General features: G+C 32.4%; 1 protein-coding gene across 6 annotated transcripts in view; it reads right to left on the reverse strand.

Annotated features, from left to right (window-relative positions):
* Window positions 1–12,798, reverse strand: part of LOC134727280 (uncharacterized) — a 40,602-nt gene extending 27,804 nt beyond the window's left edge. For all 6 annotated transcript variants that reach the window (XM_063591668.1, XM_063591692.1, XM_063591671.1 and 3 more), the window contains exons 1-5: window positions 12,744–12,798; window positions 7,315–7,360; window positions 4,247–4,337; window positions 2,596–2,758; window positions 1,189–1,414 (exon numbers count right to left, since the gene is read on the reverse strand). In XM_063591668.1, the coding sequence (XP_063447738.1) occupies window positions 1,189–1,389 (201 nt within the window). In that variant the 5' untranslated portion in view covers window positions 1,390–1,414; window positions 2,596–2,758; window positions 4,247–4,337; window positions 7,315–7,360; window positions 12,744–12,798. The remainder of the gene's footprint in view (window positions 1–1,188; window positions 1,415–2,595; window positions 2,759–4,246; window positions 4,338–7,314; window positions 7,361–12,743) is intronic.
* Window positions 12,799–13,042: the final 244 nt, after the last annotated feature.

The raw sequence follows: 13,042 nt of genomic DNA on the forward strand, positions 1-13,042 counted from the left end.
TTAAGTAACTTTGTAATACACATGAAATCACTCTGCCACACAGCAAATGCAGATAAATAAATGGATGATTGCTTAACACACATTCATATTGGAGAAATGTTAGAGCCTGTTATCACTTGCTCTGAATTAAATTGATCTTTAAAAAAAACAGCTTGCGTTTAAATTTGAACAATCAAGATAGATCGGGAACTAGTGCCTTAACATTGCAATTTTATCTTAAAATGATAGGTTTAACAATTTCAATAACAAACAAGAATGTGTCCCCAGTACAAGGATGTCCCATCCACACTATCATTTTCTATATTCAGCAGACTGTGAAAATAGGGGAAAATTTCTTATTTGGCATTAACATTAGCAAGATCATATCATAGGGAGCATGTGCACTAAGTTTCAAGTTGATTGGACTTAAACTACATAAAAAACTACCTCAACCAAAAACTTTAACCTGAAGCGGACAAACAGACAGACAGAGGAACGGACGTACAGACCAGAAAACATAATACCCACATGTCACAAGTCATTAACCAAAGAAATGTGAAAATAATATTTTGATTGAAGACAAGGGAAACAGGATTTATCTTTTCAGAAAAATGACATGAAAACATGGAATATATTTCTTTGTTTTTTATCTTCAAGTTCTGCCAAATTATTTGAGAATATGGATGAAACCCCAAAAGGCCGTCATTTGGAAGAATATATATACCAACGCAACCGTATGTAAATTTATTTTTATATCTAAGTATAACACTTTCACTCTCAGAAAAATCACAATCGATCTAAGAGTTAACACTTAAAGAAAGATAAATTCATAAAAAAAATCACAAGGGTTCCACAAGGGTTCCGTGAACCCTGTGTCTCACCTACTGCAAGATTTGTAGAAATCTGGGATAGTTGAAAAAAGTTATTTTAATTTAAAAAACTTTCACCACAGAGTGAATATTTGTGGACAACAATGGAATGTAGGATGGCTATGTCTTGCTTTTGCAACTACAGTTGCAGGGTAGACAAAAACTGTGTGTCTGTTATAACTGAAACCTAAGTACCAATTTGTATATAATATCTACACCACTTATGATGTAAAAAAGAATGACAAATGATTATAAAAGGACTGTAAGTCTTCATCTTTGTTTGGCGGTAACAGAAACATATTTATATGGGACCGTTTTTTTCAATTCAAATTGAAATTACCGTATTTTTTTTTTCATCTGTTAGTGGTCTCTTTCTCCATGGGAGGTTTCGACTAACATCACCATAGTCATATCTGATTTCATCTCCTATATATATATCCCTTCTGGCAAATAAAACTAAATGTGGGCTCCCATCCACAACAATTCTTTTCATTAAAGCATTCTCATCTGCTCCAACTCCATCATTAACAAACCTTCCCATTTGTTTAGAAAAAGTAGCATCTATGCTAAAATAATGATTGAGATACAAAAATGACAATGTTTGTTTCAAGGTAAAATTCAAAATTTTCAGATGACTACTTGTATGTCAGTATGGGTGACATTGACCTTTGACCTATATATAACTACTGACACCAAAATCCAAAAATCAACAGTCCTCTTCCCTACCTAAAAGTCTTCACCTATCCATGCCTATGTAATTTTCTTATTAGCCATGAACATGATGAAGACTGTTAGAACTGAAAATTAAACTATTCTACTTTTGTATCTAAAATCATTTCTAATAAGATAAGCAAAAAATTATGACTGCTTAACATTTTAATGAAGAGAATGAACTTAAATGACTAGTAAAACAATTGCAAGAATTCAGAACAAAGCATACTACATGTAGTTTACTTAAACTTTCCCAAAGTAATTCATAGTTTATTCAGTGATATCATAAAAGAACTATATAGAAAAAGAATGATAGTAAGTGGGATGTTTTCTTTATGTCATAATATTCAAGAACAATTTTGCTGTGTAACAAAGGCTTAAAGAACTTATGCATCTGAAACAAATTTTCAAAAGAAACATTGTATTTCATCCAGTAAGTGTGACCACCATTTGACCTGCTGACTAATCAAAAACAAATTCAAATAAAGGTGTCTTCACTGCTCCTAAATATATGCATGATTAACAATGGTTGCGGTAAAATTGTGAATATTTCAATCTCATTTTTACCCCTAGTTTCATGCATAAAGTGTCTGAGTATCATTATTCAAATACTGTTTTTTTATGTTTTCTGATTGCCATGATCACTGCATATTGAAACAAATTGTTAGCTAAATAATAAACCTAACAGATAAACACTATTTCTTTAATATGTAATGAAATATTCTTTATACAAATTAAATTATGTTGGCCTACAGGAAAAGTATGTACAACTATTTTTTCAAAATATACTTCAGTCTAAATCCCGTAGTTTCTGTTAAAATCTTAAAAGCAAAACAAAGCCTACATATTTGGCAAAATTCATCAGAGCAGAACAAAACATAAACTTTATCTGTAACTCATCATGGTAGACTCACATGTAGCAGAGGAGATGTTTGACACTCGACAGACGACAGGTATATTCCATGGACGCCAAGTGATGGCAAAAGCTCACATTTCCTTTCAGGAAAGCTAAAAGTAAAAAAGGCTAAACACCTACCTTAAACTTTTGCCTCCATACTTGAAAAAAAACACATAGCAGCCAAAGGTATTGCTGTGTTCCTCCAATCTCCTAGTTCCCTCTTTGTTCGAAACAAGATCCCCATCATATTCCAAAAGAAATTCACCTTTGCTAAAAGATCTTTCAGCAAACACCCCTTTTCCTGTTTAAAAACCATAGAATTGAAAAGGTGTTAAGAAAGGGAAATCCAAAAGGTTCCTTAATGATTAAGCATTAGAGGTATAGATGAACAAAAAGAAAATGTACAGACTCTAATAATTGTCCAAGCTTGATATATCTCTGAATATAGTTACACAGCATAGTTTCTGACACAGGATAAATAAGGTAAAGGTGGTAATATGACTAAGTGGTAACAAGTGTTTAACAAAATATATATAAAATCTCAACCGTTACCAACCTTACAGTAAAAAGAAATCAAGAGGCTCTCAAGAGCCTGAATTGCTCACATTTAATTTTCCTTCTTATACTCCATCATTTTTTTTCAAATTAAGAAAAATTGTCTTAAGGAGGTTTGCGGGTGCAAAAATTGCAGCAAAAAGCTAAACATTTCTTTTTCATTACAAATTTTATCTATTACACCATCAGTAATAACTTTATGATATGGAACAAATATTAACCAAAAGAATCAATTGGACCTAGATGACTTTTAAAATGTTATAACATGATAAAAGCTCTAAATTATCTCCCTTTGGTGCAAAAAAATCCATCAGCAGTGTATCTTAAACTGATCTAATCACAAACTAATACATGTAAACTAAGATAAGTTCCAAAATTCTTGGACTAAGGGGCAAGGCCATATATTCTCCATGGAAATGAGATGTGCCAAAGCGTATACAACTGCATACCAAATATCATTGACCTACCATTTGTGGTTCCCCATAAACTGACCTTATCACTAACTAATACATTTGTACATGTAAAATAAGCAAAAGTTTTGAAGTCAATAAACCATAACTGAGGGGGCAGGGTCAAATAATCTCCATGGAAATGAGATGTGCCAATGCTTATACAACTGCATACCAAATTTGGTTGACCAAACCCTTGCCGTTCTTCATAAACTAAACTAAAATCACAAACTTATACATTGTTGACACCATTACGTCGCCGCTGACGCTGGAAACAGCATACCTATGTCTCACTTTTAGACTCCATCAAGGCAACATAAAAATAATCTTCTTTAAAAGTACAATAACTCCTTAAGATGTTAATCAACAATTTTGTTTCATACTGACTTATTTGTAGATCTTAACTTTGCTGAACATGTTTGGTGTTTACAGTTCATCTTTATCTATAATAATATTCAAGATTATAACTAAAAACTGCAAAACTTTCTAAAATTATCAATTCAAAGGCAATACCCAAAAAAAATCAGTTTTACCCCTATCTTCTATTTTTAGCCATAACTGCCATGCTTTTTGACAAAACAGTTAAACTAGATATCCTAAGAATCATTTAACTAAAGTTTGGTTAAAATTGGTTCAGTAGTTTTTAAAGGAGAAAGTCTTTAAAATTGTTAACACTGGACGGATGATGGACAAGGGCAACGGACACCAAGTGATTGAAAAAGCTCACAAGTCCTTTCACGAAAGGTGAGCTAATAACTACAACCAATGAAAATATATATCCTTACCAATTGTATCATCTATATATCTTACAACAAAACCGTCTTTGTCTTTCTTCAACCTGATATATTGTTCAGCCTGATTTTCAGGAAATGTTTCCTATAAAAAGATAGAGAATTAAAAGCTTTTTATTCATCAGATAGTTTAGAAATAGAAATTTCTACAAAGCTGTTCCTCAACCTTCAAATAAAAACAAATATTCTATAAAATTAAAGTATTAATGATTATGAAAATTACGATTTTTGCTTTATCCTACATATCAGTCTTTTAATGTTTTTTTAATTTCTGTAAAACTTTAAAGTCTTGAATAACAATGAATCTATTTTATTTGCTTTGAGACCATAATATTGTCGAAAAAATTACTAAAAATGATTTGCATTTCTATTTAAGAAGGAGTCAGGGAAACGCTTAGAATACACGATTTTGAGTTATTTTTCTCAGAGCTTCCCCTTACCAAAAAAATTTCGCCTCACCATGCTTGGCAAATATATTTTGCCTCAGTAATAAAAGGGGCTAGTTACAGCCCTGAAATTTAGTTGAATTCAAACAAAGTTTAATTTTTAACTCTTCAAAGCTTCATATGGACTAATTTCAATTCAGGGTCCAAAATGTAAATGCACAATAAGGCCAGGGTTTTTAAACTTTTTGGTTTACGGATTTTTCCTATGAAAAACTCAGGTTGGTCAGTTCAAAAAAGAAAAGAAAAAAAAATCTTCCAAAAAATATATATTTCACCTTTCTAACAAAATGTTTGATATGCTATTCTGAATTCATGACATTTCTTAAATTTTTATTTAGATGAAATATTATTGCTCAGCTATCATAAACATTGCATTACATCGTGTCCACGGACAAAGAAGAAATTAAACCATTATTTCCTAAACAGATCAGACTGAGGTTGCTCATTGTCAATTTCAGGAAACTAAAGTGAGTAATAATATTCAAGAACAAAAACTGATAAAAAATGCAAACATGTTGTACAGAAATAATTTTTAACATGCATTTATGTAAAAAACATAATAGACTGGTCCACTAGAATAAAGAGGTTTCAGCTCTAAATTTGGATTGTGATTAAATAGTTGACACAGCATAGGTTTCTGACACAAAATGAATGTGGTCTAATGAACTTAAAATTTTCGTTTTACCTTTGAGCAATTCACTATGCTGTTGAATATTAATCTTTTCAAAAAATGTTTGAAGAAATTTTCTTTTTATTTATGAAATTTCAAATGAGTAAAATTGACCCCCCATTTTTTTTTACATCCCCCTTTCCTTTATTCCAAAACCAATCTCAATTCAAATTTCTAATGGAGTTTGCAACAATAATTACTCATTTAAATACATCATAAAATATTAAAATGTAAAAGAAAGTGCTTGTTATCACTGAATGGTAAAGATTGTTTGAATTTATCATTTGGTAGTAAAAGTGAATATACATTGTATATTGTATAAAACAATGATTTAAGTTGATTCAACTACTATTCTGGACAAAGAAAGATAACTCAATTTGAAGTTTCTTGTTATTGCACAATATTGTGCAATTAGATATTTCTTGCTATTGCGCAATACTGTGCAATTGAAAATACTTGCTATTGCACAATACTGTGCAATTGAAGATTTCTTGCTATTGGGCAATACTGTGCAATTGAAAATTTCTTGCTATTGCACAATACTTAATATAATAATTTTGGATCATGATTTGGACCAACTTGAAAACTGGGCCCATAATCAAAAATCTAAGTACATGTTTGATTTCAGCATATCAAAGAACCCCAAGAATTCAATTTTTGTTAAAATCAAACTAAGTTTAATTTTGGACCCTTTGGACTTTAATGTAGACCAATTTGATAACAGGACCAAAAATTCAGAATCTACATACTCAGTTAGATTTGGCATATCAAAAGAACCCCATTTATTCAATTTTTGAAGAAATCAAACAAAGTTTAATTTTGGACCCCTATTTGGACCAACTTGAAAACTGGGCCAATAATCAAAAATTTAAGTACATTTTTAGATTCAGCATATTAAAGAACCCCAAGGCTTCATTTTTTGTCAAAATCAAACTAAGTTTAATTTTGGACCCTTTGGACCTTAATGTAGACCAATTTGAAAACAGGACCAAACATTTAGATTTTACATACACAGTTAGAATTGGCATATCAAACAACCCCAATTATTCAAATGTTGATGAAATCAAACAAAGTCAAGTCTAATTTTGGACCCTTTGGGCCCCTTATTCCTAAACTGTTAGGACAAAAATTCCCCAAATTACTACCAACCTTCCTTTTGTGGTCATACACCTTGTGTCAAAATTTCATAGATTTCTATTTACTTAAACTAAAGTCATTGTGCGAAAACCAAGAAAATGCTATACATGTACTATCAAGTATAATAATACTTGCAGCTCTTTTGTGCATTTTAAGATTTTTTTTATATCCATCCTCATAGCAATTTCGAATGATTTTTGTATGACATTTTGTCGGTCTGACAGAGTTTAGGATACACTGTGAAAAGGGTGAGAAATTTTTCCATTGCTCGATTTTATCATAACATGCATAAGTATCTGAAACTTATCAGATGTCAGTATACATTTTAAATACAGTTAAACCACCTTTAGAAAGGCATATATATTTGTCAAACCAATTAATCTTTCTTCATTTTCTGATGTGGTATTTCCACTGAAACTAGACATAGATGCTATAAATACAATTATTTTTGACATTTGCACCAAATTTTACATTAAAAAGATTACATGATCACAATTTTATCAACAGAAATTCCATAATGTCAGTGATCTTTCAAGTATTCATTAAAAGATTTTGAAAGTTCAACTTTTTGTCAATGTGCATATCTTTCAAATAGAAAGTCTGACAAGAATGGCAGAAAAAAATGAACTTAACATTTGATAATCATTACTTTTATCCAGAAACGAATACAAAAAACTCATTCACAGATAATCTTAAATGTCAGCTGGAAGTGTGCTGAAAACCAATTTTAATTATAAGAAAATTAAAGAATTGCCAAAAAGTGGGCACAATTTTAGTTAGAAAATAAATTGTGAAATGATCAAACTTACAGTATTCTGATTTGCTGTGTTATTTAATCTTGTACTTCTTCTTTCCCTGGAATAATCAATAAGTTATCATAATCTACAAATTTAATTGATAGGCTTAATACTACAATGTATATTCATGTATAGGCACATATTTTGTATATATATTAATTGTTAGTAAGCAGACATAAAGAGCTAGTTTTTACACTTTCCATTTTGGGGCCCTGGTATAGCTTAATTACTGTTGATGTGAGCCAGGGCTCTGTGTTGAAGATCTTCCTGTGGTAACCTTACTTCAAATACAATTGTGACTTGTATGGAGAGTGCTATTTTCATTTACTGGTCATAAAACATTGCAAAATCTTTCGATTGGTAAGCTGGAAGCTCAAAAGATAAGGAAACTTTGTATAAGATTTTTTTTATATATTTGGTATAAATTAACTGATGTTTAAAATAAGTAATTGCTAGTTTAAAAGTTTTCAACAAAGAGGAGGTGGGTTCTGTTCACAGTGTAAATATTTTGACTCTTCCATCTTTGCCTTTTGACCATTAATAGGGTTGTAGAGGGTTTAAGTTTGTGCCAAATTAGCTCAAAACCTGCTGAACGAAGTCTTAGATGGCAACAAAACAAAAGATGTCATGTATTTTATCTATTAAACCAAAGGTTAAAGAAAATATTCTAGCTGATACAGATTAGTAAATTTAGGTTAACAGTGAAGTAATTATTCATGTAGGCGACAATAGGGTACATTGGTAGCTTATAGCCTTTTGGGTTCTGTGTTTATGATATAAGAATAACACCCATAAATTACCAAATACTTTACAATGCCTTTAGGTGTACATAAAAAACATCACATATGATAGTGCAGCCTTCCTTGATCAAAACAAGTATTCTTAAGGGTACTATTAAATGCTATATGACTACAGGAAAGAAATATAAACATGACAAATGAAGCATAACCAGCTTAATCTTACGATGAAACTTTGTAAATTACAAAAGAAAAATTCTGGAAAATTTCTTGATATATTTGCATTAGCCATGTTAGCAGCTGTTGTTTCAATTTACAGCAATTACCTTTCTACATAGTGTCACTGTCAGTTACCTTTAAGTTCAGAAGACTTTTATAGCAACTAATACACCCAGGGCAGGTGTTGTACAAGTTTACAATTCTTGTAAAAATAGGTAATTCAAAGTCTCAAATGACCATCATGAAATGATACAAGAGTGCACATGTACACATTGAAATGTCTCTCCTTCTTAACTAATCACTGATATTATGTTGATGGTCATAAATATAAAGGTTTTATTACAACTGTCACATAAACTTAACATCAACCAAGAAAATCAAACATTGACAAATGAACCATGAAAATGAGGTCAAGGTCAAATGAACCATGCCAGACAGGCATTTACAGCTAACAATTCCTCCATACAAGTAACAACAAATATAGTTGACCTACTACTTATAGTTTAACAGACCAAAAGACAACCAGGTGCTCCGCAGGGCACAGCTTTATAAGACCCCAGTGGTTGAACCTTGTACAGTTGGGGCAAATTTGGTCACAATATTCAAGCTTGATTCTGTCTGAATTTGGATTGTGATAAAATTTTTGACATAATATAGGTTTTTGTCACAAAATTTATGTGGTCAAAGATCTAAAAAAAACTATGTGCACAATTAAAGATTTCTTCTTAAAACGAAGTTCAAAATTTTAAAAAATTAAAAAAAAGGAAGCCCTTCAAAAATGGTAAAAATCCATTGCAGGATTGAACCTTGTAGTACAATTTCAGAGAGATCCATACACTTAAAACACAAGTTATTGTCTTGATTGTTTTGGAACCAGAAACATGCTTCTTTTTGGCCCCTAATTCCAACATATTTTTGTGGTATTGAATCTTCTGAAAAAATTTCATGAAGATCTATTCACTCAAACTAAAGTTATTAAACCAATGTGTCTCCGGACAGCGACCACACAGTCAGACACACAACATCATACCATTATACAAATCCAAAAATTTTTTTGGAGTCTTATAAAAACTTAACAATGAGCAATGAACCGTGAAAATGGGGTCGAGGTCAAATAAAACCTACACGACTGACATCATGGACATAGAGATCTTTAAATATTTCCATACACCAAATACAGTTGACCTATTGGATATATATATAGTATGAAGTGCCGTTAGTTTTCTTGTTTGAATTGTTTTACATTGTCTTATCTGGGCCTTTTATAGCTGACTATGTGGTATGGGCTTTGCTCATTGTTGAAGGCCATACAGTTACCTATAGTTGTTAATGTTTGTGTCATTTTGGTCTTTTGAGGATAGTTGTCTCATTGGCAATAATACCACATCTTCTTTTTTATATGATAGTAATTTTCAGTATCATAAAAAAGACAATTTTTTTAAAACTTAGCTTTCATCATGAAAATGAGGTCAAGATTAGATGACAACTGCTAGTTAGACATGTACACCTTACCATCATTCCATTCACCAAATATAGTAGACCTATTTCATAAAGGAAAAACAGACCAAAACACAAAAACTATTATTCCACTGAACCATGAAAATGAGGTCAAGGTCAGATGGCACCTGTCATTTGGACATGTACATCTTACAGTGCTTCCATACACCAAATACACTATAAATATTGCTTGAAGTATCTGAGATATGAGACTTGACCACCAAAACTTAACCTTGTTCACTGCTCCATGAAATGAGGTTGAGGTCAAGTGAAAACTGTCTGATGGACATGGACCTTGCAAGGTACACACATGCCTAATATAGTTATCCTGAAAATGAGGTCAAGGACATTGGACATGTGACTGACAGAAACTTCTTAACATGAGACATCTTATGAACAAAGTATGAAGCAGTGACTTTAACCTGAACTTGGCTGAAGCTGGATAGACAAACAAATAGACGGATAAACAGACGCACAGACGAGAAAACATAATGTCCCTCTTCTATCATACAGTGTAGGTGGGTAAAAAAAAATGTGTGCAAAACATATGAATACCTGGGAAATATAAACTTTGGTTCATAATTTGAAAGATATATTTTATAGTCTATAGAAGGCAATATTAAGATCTTATCTTTTTGAAGCATGTCACAGACAAAATAACTTTGTCAAATCATCTTTGATTGTGTAACCGGAGAGCACGAATTTCATTACAAAATTGCTTGTCTCCATCGGGACTCGAACCCGGGACATCTGTGGTACAAGGCAGCGCGCTAACCGACTGAGCTACTTCCTTAGCTCAACCGCTTACGGCTGACTAATTATCTACTACGTTTTCTAAGGGAAGCAATCCTGCCACAAATGTCATGAATTAAAACTTGCCTTTCATCAATATTATATATACATGTACTATTCTTACAAATTACAAAGTAATTACTCATTTGTAGTATTTAGTTTATCACTGTCAAACCTACATGTATTTTAATGTATCAAGAAATAGTACTTACAATGTACCAAAAACTACAATTTTCAGTATGGATTAAATACAGATAGAGTTAGACCAAATACATGAAATAATAATGATGTCTGGCAATGCTCTGGGATGGTTTTTTTAAAGTTACGATACTGGCACCAATATTATATATACATTATACAAGGTATACCAGTATTGCGATCTGTCCAAGGAACTGTCCTTGGGCCTATACTCTTTTTAATATACATTAATGATTTTCTAGAATACCTGGAACACAGCAAACTACGACTCTTCGCTGATGACAGTATTATATACCGAGAAATTACATGTCAACAAGACTGCACAAATTTACAAAAAGATCTTAATGCAGCAGCGAAATGGGAGGCTGATTGGCTCATGGCCTTCCATCCTGGAAAATGCACTATCTTAACCATCACACAACAAAAACAACCATTTAAACACGATAACATCCTTCATAACCATACTTTAGAATTAGTAACATCTGCAAAATATCTTGGCGTAACCCTACAGTCTAACTTAAAATGGAACATTCACTACAACAACATCGTATCAAATGCAAATAAATCTCTTGGCTTTCTTAGGCGAAACTTAAAAATTTCTAACTCCAGTATCAAATCCCGTGCTTACCAATCAATAGTGAGACCAAAACTTGAATATGCCTGTAGTCTATAGGATCCACACACAGCAGATTATAAAAATAAGCTAGAAATGGTACAGAGGTGTGCGGCCCGATATGTATGTAACAATTACCACAACACCAGTAGTGTAACATCCATGTTAAATGAACTACAATGGCCCTCACTCAGTGACCGCCGTCTCAAAACCAGACTTATCATGTTCTACATTGTACAAGGTCATCCATGGACTCATTGCAATCCCAGGGATCTCCATGACCTGTTTAACGATGGCGCCCCGCCATCGTTCAAATGTCTTCCGCCATGGTCAAATGACTTGCTCCATCGTTCAATTGTCTTCCGCCATCGTTCGAAACTGTGGTCGTTTTTATAGCCTGACGCCATTTTTGTAGCAATTTTAATCAAATGCATGTAATTGCATAACACTCAGGCTTTTTTTTATAGTATAATCCAATACAGTTCTCACGCCTAGGGGATATCCGGATTAAAATCGCTAATCATTTGTACCTGAGCTTGTACAGGTAGATCAACAAACCAGAAAGGAGAATATTATCTGAAGATAGACGATTCATTTGTCGAATTTTTTAACTAAGTTTCTGCAAATGCTTATGATAATTTAGATTAAATAAATAAATTAATAATCCAGTTACAAATTTTAACAAGTCGAACACGTGCTTTTGTTTTGACTTACACAATCAGCATCCCCCTTTTTAAAATTTACAAAATAAAACGTAAAACAGTAATTATTATTTCATTTCAAATAGCTCGAGTACTGCTGTATTGTAACGATAATATAGAATTACTTTAAAAGTTAAAAATTATAAACTTTTAATATTTCCTGTAAAGAAATATTGTATCGTAATTCCGAATTCATTTCGTAGTTTACAATGAAAATGATACATCCGCATTTCCGGTTTCTATTCAGACTTGAAAGATGCATGTTGCATAGCATGGATTTGCTAAATAAAGTCATTAAAAACCTTTTCATTTGACAACGTTTGTTAAAAAATACATTTTTTTTTAACCCGTACGACTCTTTTTGTCGTTGCTGCAAATCAACCATACCGGTAATGGTTTCATGACTTCTGAATTTGACAGTGTCCGTGAAAAATAATCTCCACATGATTTTTAACCCCCATACCAATTACCAAAAATAGCAAGAAAACTACATGGTGACCTTTGTGATAGTTATTTGTCATTCTAAGGGAAAGGGAGGGGGCATGAGGGCTTGTCCTTTGAAGAGTTACAAACGGCAATTATGGAAAATACATATACTTCTATATATAGTATTTATAATGAAGAAGAAGAAGATCACCAATTACAGGAGATCCGTATGTTTTAATGAGCATCATATTGAATTACCTAATCTAGTACTTGCGTGATGGGTCTTAGACCCTTCGGCTTTGCATCAACGGGGTAGGAGACGGAAATGATGAATTGGTACGTAATTTCAGAGCCAAACGTCGTGAAGGATGGTCGATCCGAACTGGCATTTTTTCCGATTTTAATGATCATGAAATGAACTAGAAATGAACGAGCCTGAACACATGTTAAACAGAAGCAAGTTAACTCGTACCAAAAAAGTTAACTCGCACCACTGGGATGTCGTCAGGGAGTTCATAAATCCACGAAGCTGCTATCTAAATTCCCGATGACTTGTT

The sequence above is a fragment of the Mytilus trossulus genome, chromosome 1, assembly GCF_036588685.1.
Source record: "Mytilus trossulus isolate FHL-02 chromosome 1, PNRI_Mtr1.1.1.hap1, whole genome shotgun sequence".
NCBI classification, from domain to species: Eukaryota; Metazoa; Mollusca; class Bivalvia; order Mytilida; family Mytilidae; genus Mytilus; species Mytilus trossulus.